This window comes from Nansenia antarctica, assembly GCF_963989245.1.
Source record: "Nansenia antarctica genome assembly, chromosome: 13".
Lineage (NCBI taxonomy): Eukaryota > Metazoa > Chordata > Actinopteri > Argentiniformes > Microstomatidae > Nansenia > Nansenia antarctica.
In genome coordinates this window covers 20,895,385-20,908,806 of record NC_137683.1, presented here as the reverse complement: position 1 = coordinate 20,908,806, position 13,422 = coordinate 20,895,385, and the positions used below count along the sequence as shown (strand labels likewise).

The 13,422-nt window shown below is 50.6% G+C and overlaps 1 protein-coding gene across 1 annotated transcript; it reads right to left on the bottom strand.

Annotated features, from left to right (window-relative positions):
* Positions 1–4,195: 4,195 nt before the first annotated feature.
* On the bottom strand, positions 4,196–11,826 carry LOC308169402 (semaphorin-4F-like; the record flags this gene model as incomplete). The annotated part of the gene is made up of 8 exons (XM_080544085.1): positions 4,196–4,272; positions 4,770–5,295; positions 5,586–5,776; positions 5,990–6,045; positions 6,243–6,394; positions 6,582–6,691; positions 6,908–7,127; positions 11,701–11,826. 8 exons carry the CDS (start codon positions 11,824–11,826, stop codon positions 4,196–4,198), a joined length of 1,458 nt encoding a protein of 485 aa, XP_080400211.1.
* Between the last annotated feature and the right edge of the window lie 1,596 nt (positions 11,827–13,422).

The window sequence follows — 13,422 nt, the reverse complement described above, 5'->3', positions numbered from 1 at the left end:
GATACTGCTCAGTCCTGCTAGGAATGACTGGTTGGAGTCCTACAAAATAGCACAGCCTATCACGACTAGTGTACTCAACATAACAAGCCCTATAACTGTTTTCTGTTACAGAGCCAAAGAAACAAAATGAAGAGCTGAAGAAGGTACTGGCTGAAATTACCAGGACACGTTTCAAACAGTCAGCAGGTGAGCCTTATTCTGTGATGCCACCCTGCCCCCTACTGGGCATCACTGGGTAGTGACAAGAGACAGGGCTGCGATTCTTTCTGCCATTCAGTAAAAGTCTGATAATAATTAAGACAGTAGAAGGAGAATAGGCCAATTAGATCAGTTAGATTTGGGACAAGGAAAGTGAATCAGACTTGTAGTGTTGGTCCTCCTCTGGTCAGCCAGCTCCAGTGTTGTTGTTTGTTCAGAGTTGATATACATTACATATGTAAAGTTGTAAACTACATATAGAACTATTGAAGGGACTTGTGTCCCACATTTCTGTCAATGTTAATGATGACTCTCCTTGTTGGTCTCCAGGACAAATTAGAGATAGCATCAAAGAGAGTGTTGGTCGAGCAATGGTAGAGAGAGAGAGCACGGGCCACGCCCCTCTCTTGTGTATCCTTCAGGCAGGAAGTACACCTGACAGTCTGTCTGACCAACACTGCCCTCTGGGGCTATGGGGTGTGTAGTCAGTTATGTAGTGTCTAGTTAATGCAGCCCAATCTACCCAGACCTTTCCCTTCTTTTTTTCTTCTTTTTTTTTTCTCTCTTTCCTAGCACCAGGGGAGCCCCCCCTCCCAAATTTCGTTGTTTGGTACCTGTACTATATCAATGACAATAAAGACCATTCATTCATTCACCTGGGGTCATGACTCATGACACTAGACATTATTGACGTAACCGCATTGTAAAGGCCCAGTATAAACTATGTATATGTCCTCCACAGTGGACGTCACTCTGGACCCTGATACAGCACATCCTTGGCTCATCCTGTCTGAAGATGGGAAACAAGTGAGCCTGGGAGACACAGGACAGAATCTCCCTGACAACCCAAAGAGATTTGATGCTGTTAACTCTGTCTTGGGGAAGGAGGGCTTCTCCTCAGGGAGATTCTACTATGAGGTGCAGGTGAAGGACAAGACTGCCTGGGTTTTAGGTGTAGGCAGAGAGTCCATCAACAGGAAGGGGCAGATTACAGTTAGCCCTGACGATGGTTACTGGACTGTGTTGCTGAGGGATGGGGAGTACGTGGCTCTAGCTGGCCCTCCTGTCCTCCTCTCTCTCAGTCAGGAGCCCCAGAAGGTGGGGGTGTCTGTAGATTATGAGGGGGGTGAGGTCTCCTTCTATGATGTGGACAACAGGTCTCCTATCTACTCCTTTACTGGCATCACCTTCACAGAGAAACTCTTTCCATTCTTCAGCCCTCAACGTAATGATGGTGGTAAGAACTCAGCCCCACTGGTCATCACTCCTGTCAGTTAAACAGACTGAGAAAATGGATTTCAACTTTTTCAGTTTTTACTTTTTTACTCTTACTTCTTTTTTCTTGATATGATGGAGTGAAACTCTGTTGAAGTTATTTAGAGAAACAGTATAGAACATATTCTGATGGTAAAGTATATTCACACAAAAGATGAAAAAGATGAAATGAGATGCTTCAAAGATAATACCTGATAGCTGATCCCCTCTCATTGAATGTAATGTAGTTGATTGTTTATATGTTCCTTATCATTGAATACAGTTTAAGATTTCAATGTAAATTTGGTTGAATAAAGATGTTATTGCTGAAGTGGTTTGCTGAATCTCTTTGTTGATGAAAGGTAACATACCGTAGATGATGCTTATAGAAAACAAATACTCCTGTCATCACACTTGTAGATAAAACACAGACACACACACAACACTGTAGGAGGTAGGTAGCTTTATATGTACTCAAAGCATTACATTGCATGAACACACACACACACACACAGCAAAGTCCTCTATAGTACAATACAAGCTCCAGTAGGTATTCAAAACACATTTTGTCGTCATCATATATAAATTATAAAAATAAAACATTAGAATCCAACATATCTGAGCTGTAAACCATTTCCATATTTATTTAAATATCCAAAGAGAGGATATCGCGCTGGGGGAGAACTGTACTTTACTGATTCTACTGTTTAACTATAGTTGGAATAGGTTGATACATCAGGTAACCTTGTTTTCACACAGCTGGTTGAGAAACAACATCAAGGGAGGCCAAGAAGAAGAGGAAGAAGAAGAAGAGGAAGAAGAAGAAGAAGAAGAAGAAGAAGAAGCAGGAGAGAAAGAGAGAGAGAGAGAGAAAGAGAGAGAGAAAGCAAGAGAGATAGAGAGAGTGACAAAGAGAGCGAGAGAGAGACAGAGAGAGAAAGATGATCTAAAATGAATTGCCAACTAAAGCATGAGTTGATTAATCTGTCTGATTAATCGAATACATACACTTCTGAAGTTGGCCATAGTTACAGATCTACGATCAGCTTAGCCTCCCCAAAACATCATAAGCTAAACCATGGGAGAGACCCCAAACTGACTCAAGATCAGTGTCTAGGCAACAACTTCAACCTACACTTGTACACATACACACAACTTTGATAGATGGAACTTTCTGTACAAAAGCATTTTCATCTTTATACTTCATATTTACATGTCATTGTTAACAGTCCACCTCATACAGGGAGATATAGGAGGGTAGTGCAAACCTTTCTTTCTTTGTGTCTTTCTTTCTTTCTTTCTCTCTTTCTTTCTATCTTTCTATCTTTTTGGATAGCACCCCCCTTCAACACCCCTCTCATCACTTTGGTGGCTAGATTACCCCTAGTTAGAGTTTACATTTATCTTGTCTTGCCATTCATTCACAATCAACCGCAAATCAGAGATGTTAATCCACAATCAGTATTCTTGTCATCAAAGGTTGGTTGCAGGTTAGACTGCAGTGATTGAACCCCATTGGTTGGCATTGGTGTCACTCAACCAATATGGTGCCACAGGGCTTGTGTGTCCACATTATGACATATTATAGTGTATAACGAGTGTATATACCATAGATCATACCCTCTGCTACCTCTTTTCCACCAACATGAACCTAGTTCTAGTTCTGGGCTGGTGCCGGTTTGCAGTTGGATCAATTTGCGAAACTTCTAAGAACCGGTTTGCTTTTCCACGGGCCAGAGAGCCACGTCATTACGTCACTGTATACCTCTGTATACGTCTCTGCTTTCCCAGCAAAGCACAAACTTCAAGTACAACAACAACAACAACAACAACAAGAGTGGACTACATCACAGCTGTAGTCACTACAAGTGTTGCTCCTGGCTCTGTGAGCCTATATTGGCATCCAAACACGACTGGTCCAACGTATTTGTGCTGCTCGTGGATGGCGATTAGTTTCAAGAACAAAAGTAATTACCTAACATGTTTTGATTATTATTAACACACGTGAGATGTTTATGTTAGGCTTTGTTGTAAGCCAGCTCGCTAATCGATCCTCGCTCGATAATCCCTAAAATAATAATCATTATAATAATAATAATCATGATAATCGCTCAGTAATCCTGCCTCCAGCCCTTGACATAAGCACATTTTGGTTCTAGACCAGCCAAGTGTTGGTGCCACTCTGGAACCAGAGATCCGGTTCTTTTGCTGTCGAAACACGAAGAACTGGTTGGAGGTTAGGCACCGGCTCCGAACTGGCCCTCAAACTGCCTTGGTGGAAAAGGGGCATGAGTGGTGGTGATGTTATGCTGTGTTGACATCATAGTGTCTCTCCAACCTCCACAGTACTGTATAAGAACAGTGATATAGTTACAGTCACAGAAAAGGCTTTATTATGAAACAATAAACATACAACGTCACATTTGGATTCAAACTCCTCAGTCAGAGAGCAACATGGCTGCTGTCCAGCTCCACAGTCGTGACAGAGGCTGACACTGAAGATACATGCACAATTCCTCCATGCACAATTCCTCCAAACAGAATTCTTATCAGTTTTCCCCAGTCAGGGAATTCCAGCACTTCCATCTCAATCTCCTGTTCAAGTCTCTATATTAACCATATATATATATATGATATCCTCCATATCATGACCTTTGACCTTATTGACTTCCTGACCCTGTGTTTGACCTCTGTCACAGCTCAGTCACAGCCAGGGAAGTTCATCTGAGAGATCCAGAGTTCCTCAGCCGTAGTTAATAACAGGCCTGAAGGTTGACCTCTCCCTGACCTCTCCCGCCATCATGCCCAGGACTAGTGAGACTAGAAAGAAACAGAGTGAGAGAGATAGAGAGAGAGTGTGTGTGTGTGTGTGTGTGTGTGTGTGTGTGTGTGCATCACTGGTCTCTCTCTCTCCACGCTGCTGTTCAGCAGTATGGGACATTCAGTGAGAAGTTCACACCATAACCTTTGAACCTTGAGAACCCTGGTTTTCACCCCCAAATCTCTCTCACACGTCTCTCTGGTTTGTACCATGTGCCTCCCATGTCCAGTCTGTAGTAGTGAAGTTAGTCCCTGTGTGTCACGCCTCAGCCATGTTGGGTCCATGTTCCCCGCGTGTCATATGGAGCTCTCCTCACACTGGGCCAGTGGTGCCGGGGACTTAAACACGGGAAGCCCGGCGAGGTCCTCCTCCAAGCCCTTCGTCACGTCCCCGAGTCCCTCCCCGAGGCCCTCCCCCAGTCCCTCGTCCTCCTCCTCCCCCACCCCTCCCTCTCCCCTCTCCCCTCCCTCGGGCCTCCCCCTCTCGCTCCTCTCACCCCTCCTCTCGTCGTCCAGCTCCGGGGACAGGTCGAGCTTCGGCACGCCGGTGTCGCGGTTGGCGTAGTCGGCGTAACCGCCGTTGCCGAGGCCGAGGCCGAGGGCGTTGCCGTGGACCAGGTGGCCGCCGTAGTTGCTGCGGTGGTGGCCGCCGCCGCCGCCGTTGTTGGCGAACGGCGTCCCGTTCCTCTTCTCCGTCAGCGGGAAGCCCTCGGAGAGCAGGCTGGCGCTGCTGGGGGACTGGGGCGTGGCCGAGGAGGTCCCCAGGAGGTCCCGCCCCTTCTCGGAGGAGAGGGAGTGGTCGGGGTGCGAGCGGCCGGCCCCCCGGCCTCGTCGGCGGGATGAAAGGAAGTAGAGGAGGAAGCCTCCGAGCAGCACGCCGGCGCCGAAGCAGAGGATGTAGACGGCCAGCAGGTGGCGCCCTCCGGCTGGCGCCATGGCTCCCCCGGCACTGGGACCCTCCAGGGTCAGCTGATAGGCCGCTCTAGGGCAGGGCGGGGCCTCTCTGCCCCCGGACACACCCTCCTGGCCAAGGGAGAGAGGGAAGAGAGAGAGAGAGAAAGAAAGAGAGAGAGAGAGAGGGAGAGAGAGAGGAGTAGTGGTTATCGTCGCATTGCACATCATGCTTATTCACGTCGGTACCTGTGGTTGTGTGTGTGTGTGTACGTGTATATGTGTGTGTGTACATGCGTGTGCGTGTGTGTGTGTGTGTGCGTGTGTGTGCGTGTGCATGTGCGTGTGTGGGTGCGCGCGTGTGTGTGTGTGTGTGTTTGCGTGTGTGTGTGTGTGTGTGTGTGCGTGTGCGTGTGCCTTACCTGGCAGACACAGGTGTAGGTCCCCAGGCTCTCTGGTGTGACGGTGACCTCCAGGTCAGAGTGGTGCTGGCGGGTGTGTCTGTGGGGGGGGTGGTCCCAGACGCAGGGGAGGGGGGACACCCGGACGCAGGGCAGGAGGACACGCAGACCCACGGAGACACGCAGCTCACGCAGGGCAGGGGAGCAACGTCCTGTTGGGGGGGGGGGGGGGGGGGTGAGGGGAGGGGTGGGGGGGGTGAGGGGAGGGGTGGGGTGGGTTGAAGGGAGAGGTGGTGAGAGGGAAAAGAGAAGAGTTGTAGTTCAGCATCATGCAGTGAGACAGTACCCTGGCCGGGTGGCCAGTCCTGTGTCATTGTTGACGTGTTCATTTTGATTGGTCAAACAGACTTGTGTCAGAGACTCACCCTCTCCACTGTCACACTGTCTCAGAGCATCCTCTGGCTCCTCCCCCTCGCCCCGCCTACACCAGAGGAGACACGAGTCCATCAACAGGTGTGTGTGTGTGTGTGTGTGTGTGTGGTTGTGGGTGTGTGTCTCTGTATGCATGTCTCTCTGGTGTGTGTGTGTGTGTGTGTGTCTCTGTATGCATGTCTCTGTGTGTGTGTGTGTGTGTGTGTGAGTATGTGAGTGTGTGCAAGTGTGTGTGTGTCTACTCACCCGGTCAGTCTTGGGCCGCAGGCTCCCTCCTTGGCCCCCCACACACACCCAAGGGGTGCGGCCCGTGCACACACCTCACAGCTGGGGTACAGACTGCACCCCTCTGCCCCTACACGCGCCAGGGAGAGGGGGGTCCCCACCAGAACCTGACCCTGAGAGCAGGGGGGGGGGGGGAGAGAGGGGGAGAGAGGGAGAGATTGATGAGTTTTAGGACAGTAGTAGTGTAATAGTAATAGTGTACGCAAAAGGTTTTTACAGGTCTATGTCTGTGTCTATCTATCTGTGTGTGTGTGTGTGTGTGTGTGTGTGTGTGTGTGTGTGTGTGTGTTTGTGTGTCACCTTGTGTAGCAGGATGTTGTTGACAGGTTCCTGAGCCGTGAACAGAGGGATCTCCTGGAGCAAGGTTGTGTTCTGGCCTACGACCGCCACTCTATGTAGCTCCCCACGGTCTGTTACACACACACACACACACACACACACAAATGCACACAGACACAAACACACACACACACACACACACACACACACAAACATGTTAACTCCATGACAACATATCATGAAAATAATATCCATATCCATTATCCATTCCTTTATCCCTTTCTCATCCATCCCATGCTCCTTTCTCTCCTCACTCTCTCTCCCTCCCCCCCTCCCCCCCCTCTTACCTGTGCCCAGGTGGAGCACGGCTGCGTTGTTCTGGTTACCGTTGGCGACGCTGCTGAGAGTGACAGCGAGTTTGGTGTATGTGATTCCCCTCCGCACCACCAGGGGCGCTGAGGTAACGCTGTTCTCCATAAGAGGGTGGTCCCTCATGAACGTCAGGACCTTGTCTGGAAGCTTCAGAGACGACTCAAAACCCTCCATCTTCAGAGCACTGTTCAGACACTGTGTGTGTGTGTGTGTGGGGGGGGGGGGACGACGACATAGATAAAAACAGTATACCATTTTAAAAATATACAGATATAATTCTTTAATAAATGTTTTTATTACTGATTGAACTTGTCTCATTTCTAATGTTTCCCTCCTGTAGGGAGTTACTAGTTCTGTACATTCTGTCTTAGTCGTACCATACTAAACTAGTTCAATACTAAACTAGTTCAATACTAAACTAGTTCAATATTAAACTAGTACAATACTAAACTAGTACAATACTAAACTAGTACACTAGTAAACTAGTACAATACTAAACTAGTACAATACTAAACTAACACAATACTAAACTAGTACACTAGTAAACTAGTACAATACTAAACTAGTACAATACTACACACACACACACACACATATATATACACAAACACACACACACACCATACACACATACATACACACATACATACACACATACATACACACCATACACACATACATACACACCATACATACATACACACATACATATACACACAACACACACATATATACACACCATACACACACACACACACCACACACACACACACACACCACACACACACACCATACACACACACACACACCACACACACACACACACCACACACACACACACACACACACACACACACACACACACACACACACACACACAGGCATTGATCCGGCCTCTGGGAGCTCAGAGCAGAAACAACATCCAAGGCTAATTTCCAGTAATGCTGCAGCAGACCTGAGCCTCACGCCTCTGACTGACTCTGACTGTGTCCTTTTCTCTGCTGGGCTGAAAGGTTCTCCCTGATCTCTCTCTCTCTGACTGATCTCTCTCTCTCTGACTGATCTCTCTCTCTCTGACTGATCTCTCTCTCTCTCCCTGAGCTCGCTCTCTCACTGAGCTCTCTCTCTCTGACTGAGCATGGAGTTACCCAGCTGTCAGAGAGGCTCAGGGGCAGCACGTCTGAATTAAGACTTCTACCGTCAGTGGCCACACACACACACACACACACACACACACACACACACACACACAAACAAACAGAGAGACAGACAGGACCAAGACGCCGCCACACATATCTCCTCCACTCCCACTCCCCTGAGAATGGCCACTGATGCGGCCATGCCCCTGGTGGAATGAGCCCGAATGCCAGTCGGCACGGGCTGCCCCTTCGATTCGTATGCGAGGCTAATAGCCTCGCAAATCCAAAGGGACAGCCTCTGCTTCGAGAGTGGTGTCCCGGCTTTCTGTCCGCCATAGCAGATCAGAAGCGGGGGAGAAGATCTCAGTCCTGCCTCGCGCTTCACATATTGTGCCAACGCGCGCACCGGACAATACAATGTAAAACGCCTCTCCCTCTCTCCGTCGTGAGGAGGAGGAAAAAAAGGCGCTCAGAGCACAGCTCTGAACCCTAAACCCACGATTAACCGTAGGGATAAAATCCGGGTTAGGGCGTAATACAGCTTTTGTTTCGTCATCAGATATGATCAAACAATCTGCCCGTGACGAGAGAGCGCACAAATCACTCACTCGCTCAGCCGTAGTCAAGGCGAGGAGTAGACTCGTCTTGAGAGACAATACAACGCAACGACACAGTGACAATGGGTTCGAATGGGGGCACGCACAGCGCCTCTAGCACAATCGACAGGTCCCATTTTGGCATTAGAGTCCTATGAGGGCGTCTAAGCCTACACACTCCAGTCAAAAAACGCTAAACCAGCGAATGACTGAAAAACCAGTGTCGTTGTCGCAAAACCCTCATGACAAGCTGAGATGGCAGCCGCGTAAACTTTAATAGTTCCCGCCGCCAATCCCTTGTCAACAGCGACTGTAAGAAGCACAAGAACGTTTCGACCCGACAACAGACAGGGTCAACGTCCTGTCCCTCACACCACTGTGTAAAACTCGCCAGCGCGCCGCATATCCCTTTGCAGTGGATTGCGCGCGCGCACTCTGAATGGTCTGAATGACCGCGTCTGTCAGACCCCTGCGTTCTAAAAATCCCTCTCAGTAACCAGGCCATGAGGGGCCCCCCCTCATAGGCGGCCCCTTCACCAAGCCTCCGGCTTGAGAGAGTGCATCTTGTCGATGAGGTATGGGCCATGGGCCCTCTACCAACATCTCCATCAGTTCCGGAAACCACGGGGCTCCGGGACGGTCCGGGGCTACAAGAATTAACTCTAGCCTCTCTGACCTCACTCGTGCCAACAGTGGGAGGATAGATGTCAGGGGTGGGAACGCGTATAACAGGACCCTCGGCCATGGGTGGAGTGCGAATGTATCGACTCCCAATGGCGGGTTGTCCTGTTCGCGCAGGGAGAACCAAAGGTGACACTGCGCATTCGTCCGTGACGCATTCGTTGAGCAGACCTGGAATGTGGAGAGCTTTCAGCGAACTCAGGCGACTCCGCGCGCGATGACGCGCGGGTCTCTCCAGTAGCTCAGGTCGGTTTTGACCGATCTCTGTATTACAATCAACTTGCGACGGCGTCTCACTGGAACCCGTCGCAGTCGTGCGAACCACCTCTGCAGTCTGCGCATGTGTAACAGGCCTAAGGGGACCACTACATGGGCAGCAGACATCAGTCCTAGTAAGGACATCCTTGACAGAGCGGTGATTGTATTTGTCACTCGACACACCCGGAGAGCTGACATCAGTGTCGCTCTCCGTGGTGCCGATAAACTGGCCCTCATCTCGGCAGTATCCAACTGAATGCCTAGATAGGAAAACTGTTGAGCCGGCCACGGAGCACTCTCTGTCCAGTTTACAGCTAACCCCAGCTGAGTGAGGTGCTGCACCAGTGAGGTTGCGTCCCGAATGGCTCGATTTGGGCATTGGGCCAAGACCAGTAGGTCGTCGAGATATGCTAATATGCGTATCTCGTTTCGCCTCAGTGGTTCGAGTGCTGTCTGCACGCATTTGGAGAAAAAACGAGGAGCAAGCGTGCACCCGAAGGGCAGGCGCGTGTACTCGTAAACCTTCCCTTGGAAAGCAAAACGTAGGAGTTTCCTGTGCCACTCTGTGATTGGCACACGAAATACGCGACCCTCAGGTATCTACGAAAGGGGCGTTTCGCCACTCTCTCGTTGAGGACCCTGAAATCTAGTATGGGTCTCATGTCTCCCGAATTCTTTGGAACAAGGAAATACGGGGAGTACCATCTCATGTCCCACTGGTCCCTCGGAACCAATGTCACTGCGCCCTTTGTTAGGAGATTCGTAATCTCCTCCTGGAGCGCACGTGTTTTTATCGGGCAGGACAAAACAGTCTCTCTCACGCCCCTGAAGGGCAGAGGAGGCTGAATGAACTGTAGTGCATATCCCCTCCTCAATGTCCTGTCCAGCCAGCCCGACAGAATACCTGCCCCCTCTAGCCATTCTGCATAACGCAACGACAGCGGCTGGGCCGTCTGTTGTGGTGCAGTCGACAGAAAAAGCTTGAATTTCTGTATGACCCCAGCCGCCGCTGCACACCGAGGAGGTGGCACAGCCCAAGGTGGGGTCATTTCGAAAGGGATGGGCTGCCGTCTGTAAAGAGTGTTTGCTATGTGTAACAATGCCCTTTATTGACGCAGGTTTATGATGTCTGATAATCAAAGAACCGGCCGCACGCTCATGAGCTGGGCCAGATCCTGATAGACATGGAGGGGTTATTGATGTAAATAACGATCCCTCTATACGGCTACAGACAGGGGTGTTTAACCCTGTTTGTGTCGTGATAGGGGTAAGTCTGTTAGGCAGAGAGCTGGCCACACGCTGGTACGCTGGGCCAGTCTCCGCTTCGTTTCTAACCGGTAGCGATTGGACCACGCTCCGACAAGGCAGGCGGGTCTCCGCTCCGGTAGATAACATGGGAAAATCACCTTTACTGAAAAAGTAAGGTGGGGATTTTCCTTCTTTTACCTCTTTATGAGGTAGCAGCCATGAAGAGGAAACCGGTGGTGGGGTCATTACCGACCCCTCCGCCAGTGAAACCGGGCCACGCTGCCGTGGGGGGCCGTAGCGGGCCCTCCCAGTGGTCAGCGGCGGGGGCTGGGGATGCCGAGTGGGGCATGGCTCCGTCTGTAGAGGTGGAGCCAGTGCCGCATCACACCGAAACCTCCGTTTCGCAGCCGTTGACGGTCTAGTCGTCACCACGGCGGAAGAAGAGGTGGAGGGTCGCTGGAGGGGGAGGTGGCTGGCAAGGTGCCTCTTAGCCTCCTCCATCGCGGCCAGGCGCACCGTCAAGGTGTCCATGGCGGGACCGAATAGCCCTTGTCTCTCTATTGGAGCATTCAGTAGGGCCATCCGGTCCGCCCCGGTCATGGTGGTGAGAGACAGCCACATCTGTCGCTGCTGCACCACCGCGTTTGCCATCAGGCGACCCCCACAAACCGCGACGCCCTGGGCCAGGTACATCGTCGCGGCACTGAGCTTGCTCAGAAGCACCGTCTCCGCTGCAGACAAACCGTAGGGTCGGTCTGTGGTGATTTTCGCAATGGCGGCGTTAAACACGGCGATGTTATTCGCCGCTGCCGCCGCCTGCGCACCGAGAGCGTAGCTCTTGTCTACCAGGGTGGCGTTAAACCTGTCACGCTGGTTGGGCGGCATAGGTTTGTTAGGCACCGACCAGGCGCTGGACCCCGGTACCAAGTAGGCGGCTAGCGCTGGTTCGAGCGGCGGGGAGCCGTTGGTCATCCCCTCTGCGAGCCCCTCCACTCTGGTAAAGGGCAAGAAAACCTTCACCGGCGCCCTGCCTGTGAGTGGTTCTCCCCACTTGTCCTCCACGAACTTATCTAAGCCCGGGAGGACAGCGTTAGGAGGTTGGTCCTGTCGCTTCGCCCTTTTCCCGTAAAACAGGTCCTTCTCCCAGAAGGACTCCGTTGGGGGAGGGGAGGCGGGACGGGGAATTGCCAACACACCTGCCGCAGCTTCCAGGAGGCCCTGGAAGTCGTGGCGGAGTGATGGGGGGGCGAGGGCGGGGAGCACGTGCTCTACCTGCCGCTCGCTCTCATCAGAGCTTTCTGATTCTGACACCGGTACCGACCACTCAGTTGGGTGAGGGCGGCGTGATGTCAGGGCCGGCTGAGCGGGCGGGACCATCCCTACTTGGGGAGGTGCCTGCCCAGAACGCCGTTCTTGCTTGTCCTCCGCTGCTAGAAAATCGCAGCGGCAGGTGTCCCGGAGGAACTTCTTCGTGGTCGGCGGCGGACGATCCATCGCTGAAGGGAAAAGTCTCCTCCGCTGAAAAGTGTCCTCCGCTGCTTGGAAGTCGCAGCGGCAGGCGTCCCGGAGGAACTTCTCCATAGGCGGCGGACGATCCATCTTGAAGGGAAAAGTCTGGCGGGTCCTCCAGTCTTAGTAGTCGTCCTTCTCAGTCTTCAGATATAAACCCGTGCTGAACTTTTTGGGAGAATGAGGGAGCGAAGGACGCCCCTTTATATAGCACCCCAGGCGGGCGCAGACATTGAAAAATTCAGTCATTGGCTACTTTAGGTAGCGGGTAAACCAATAGGAGCAGAGCTCCCCTATGGGGCGGAGCTCCACGATATAGAACACATACACATACACATTCACATACACACATTCAAGTCCAAGCTTGGTTTAGTAACACAGACATCAAGTTGTTGCAAACAGCAGCCCTGCAATCGAGTTGCTCCAACTGAGCAGCCTTAAACTGGCAACCTCTGATTGGCTGACACACGTGACCGTTTGCTCAAACACTTAGTTAACCAGCTGTGCCATTAAGGGCCATTCAACTGTTTGGACTATGCCCATAGTAGTTTAAAGCAACCCTACATTTCAATGTACATTTGTAATAATGTTGCTGTATTTTGTGTGAGGTGTGTTGTTGTTGTTGTGATGTTATCATATTATGTAATTCAAATGAATAGGATTATTCTTATTCATCCAATTAACTTGTGTTAACATCAGTTTACATGAACACCATTTCAAAATGTTGTTTTATGAAAAACCACAAGCCTACAATCAATCAATACTACTGTCAGATTAAACCTGAGGTGAATGTTTTTGAGTTGTCTTGGAATCCACACTCAAGCTAAACATACAAAGTGAACAATTAGCAACTAAACTTCCATAGACTATCCTTAAAAACCAAGTCCTCTCAAAAAGGTAAACACAAAAAAAGAACCCTCTGTGTTCTCTTGTTTCAACAGCAGGGGTCAGTATAACTCCACCAGACTCTAAACCACTTCCAGGTTCTCTGACAACAGCGCCAGCCCAGCAACCTTGGTTAGCAGACCCGTAGTACTGGCTGCCAGAGTGGGTGCTGGT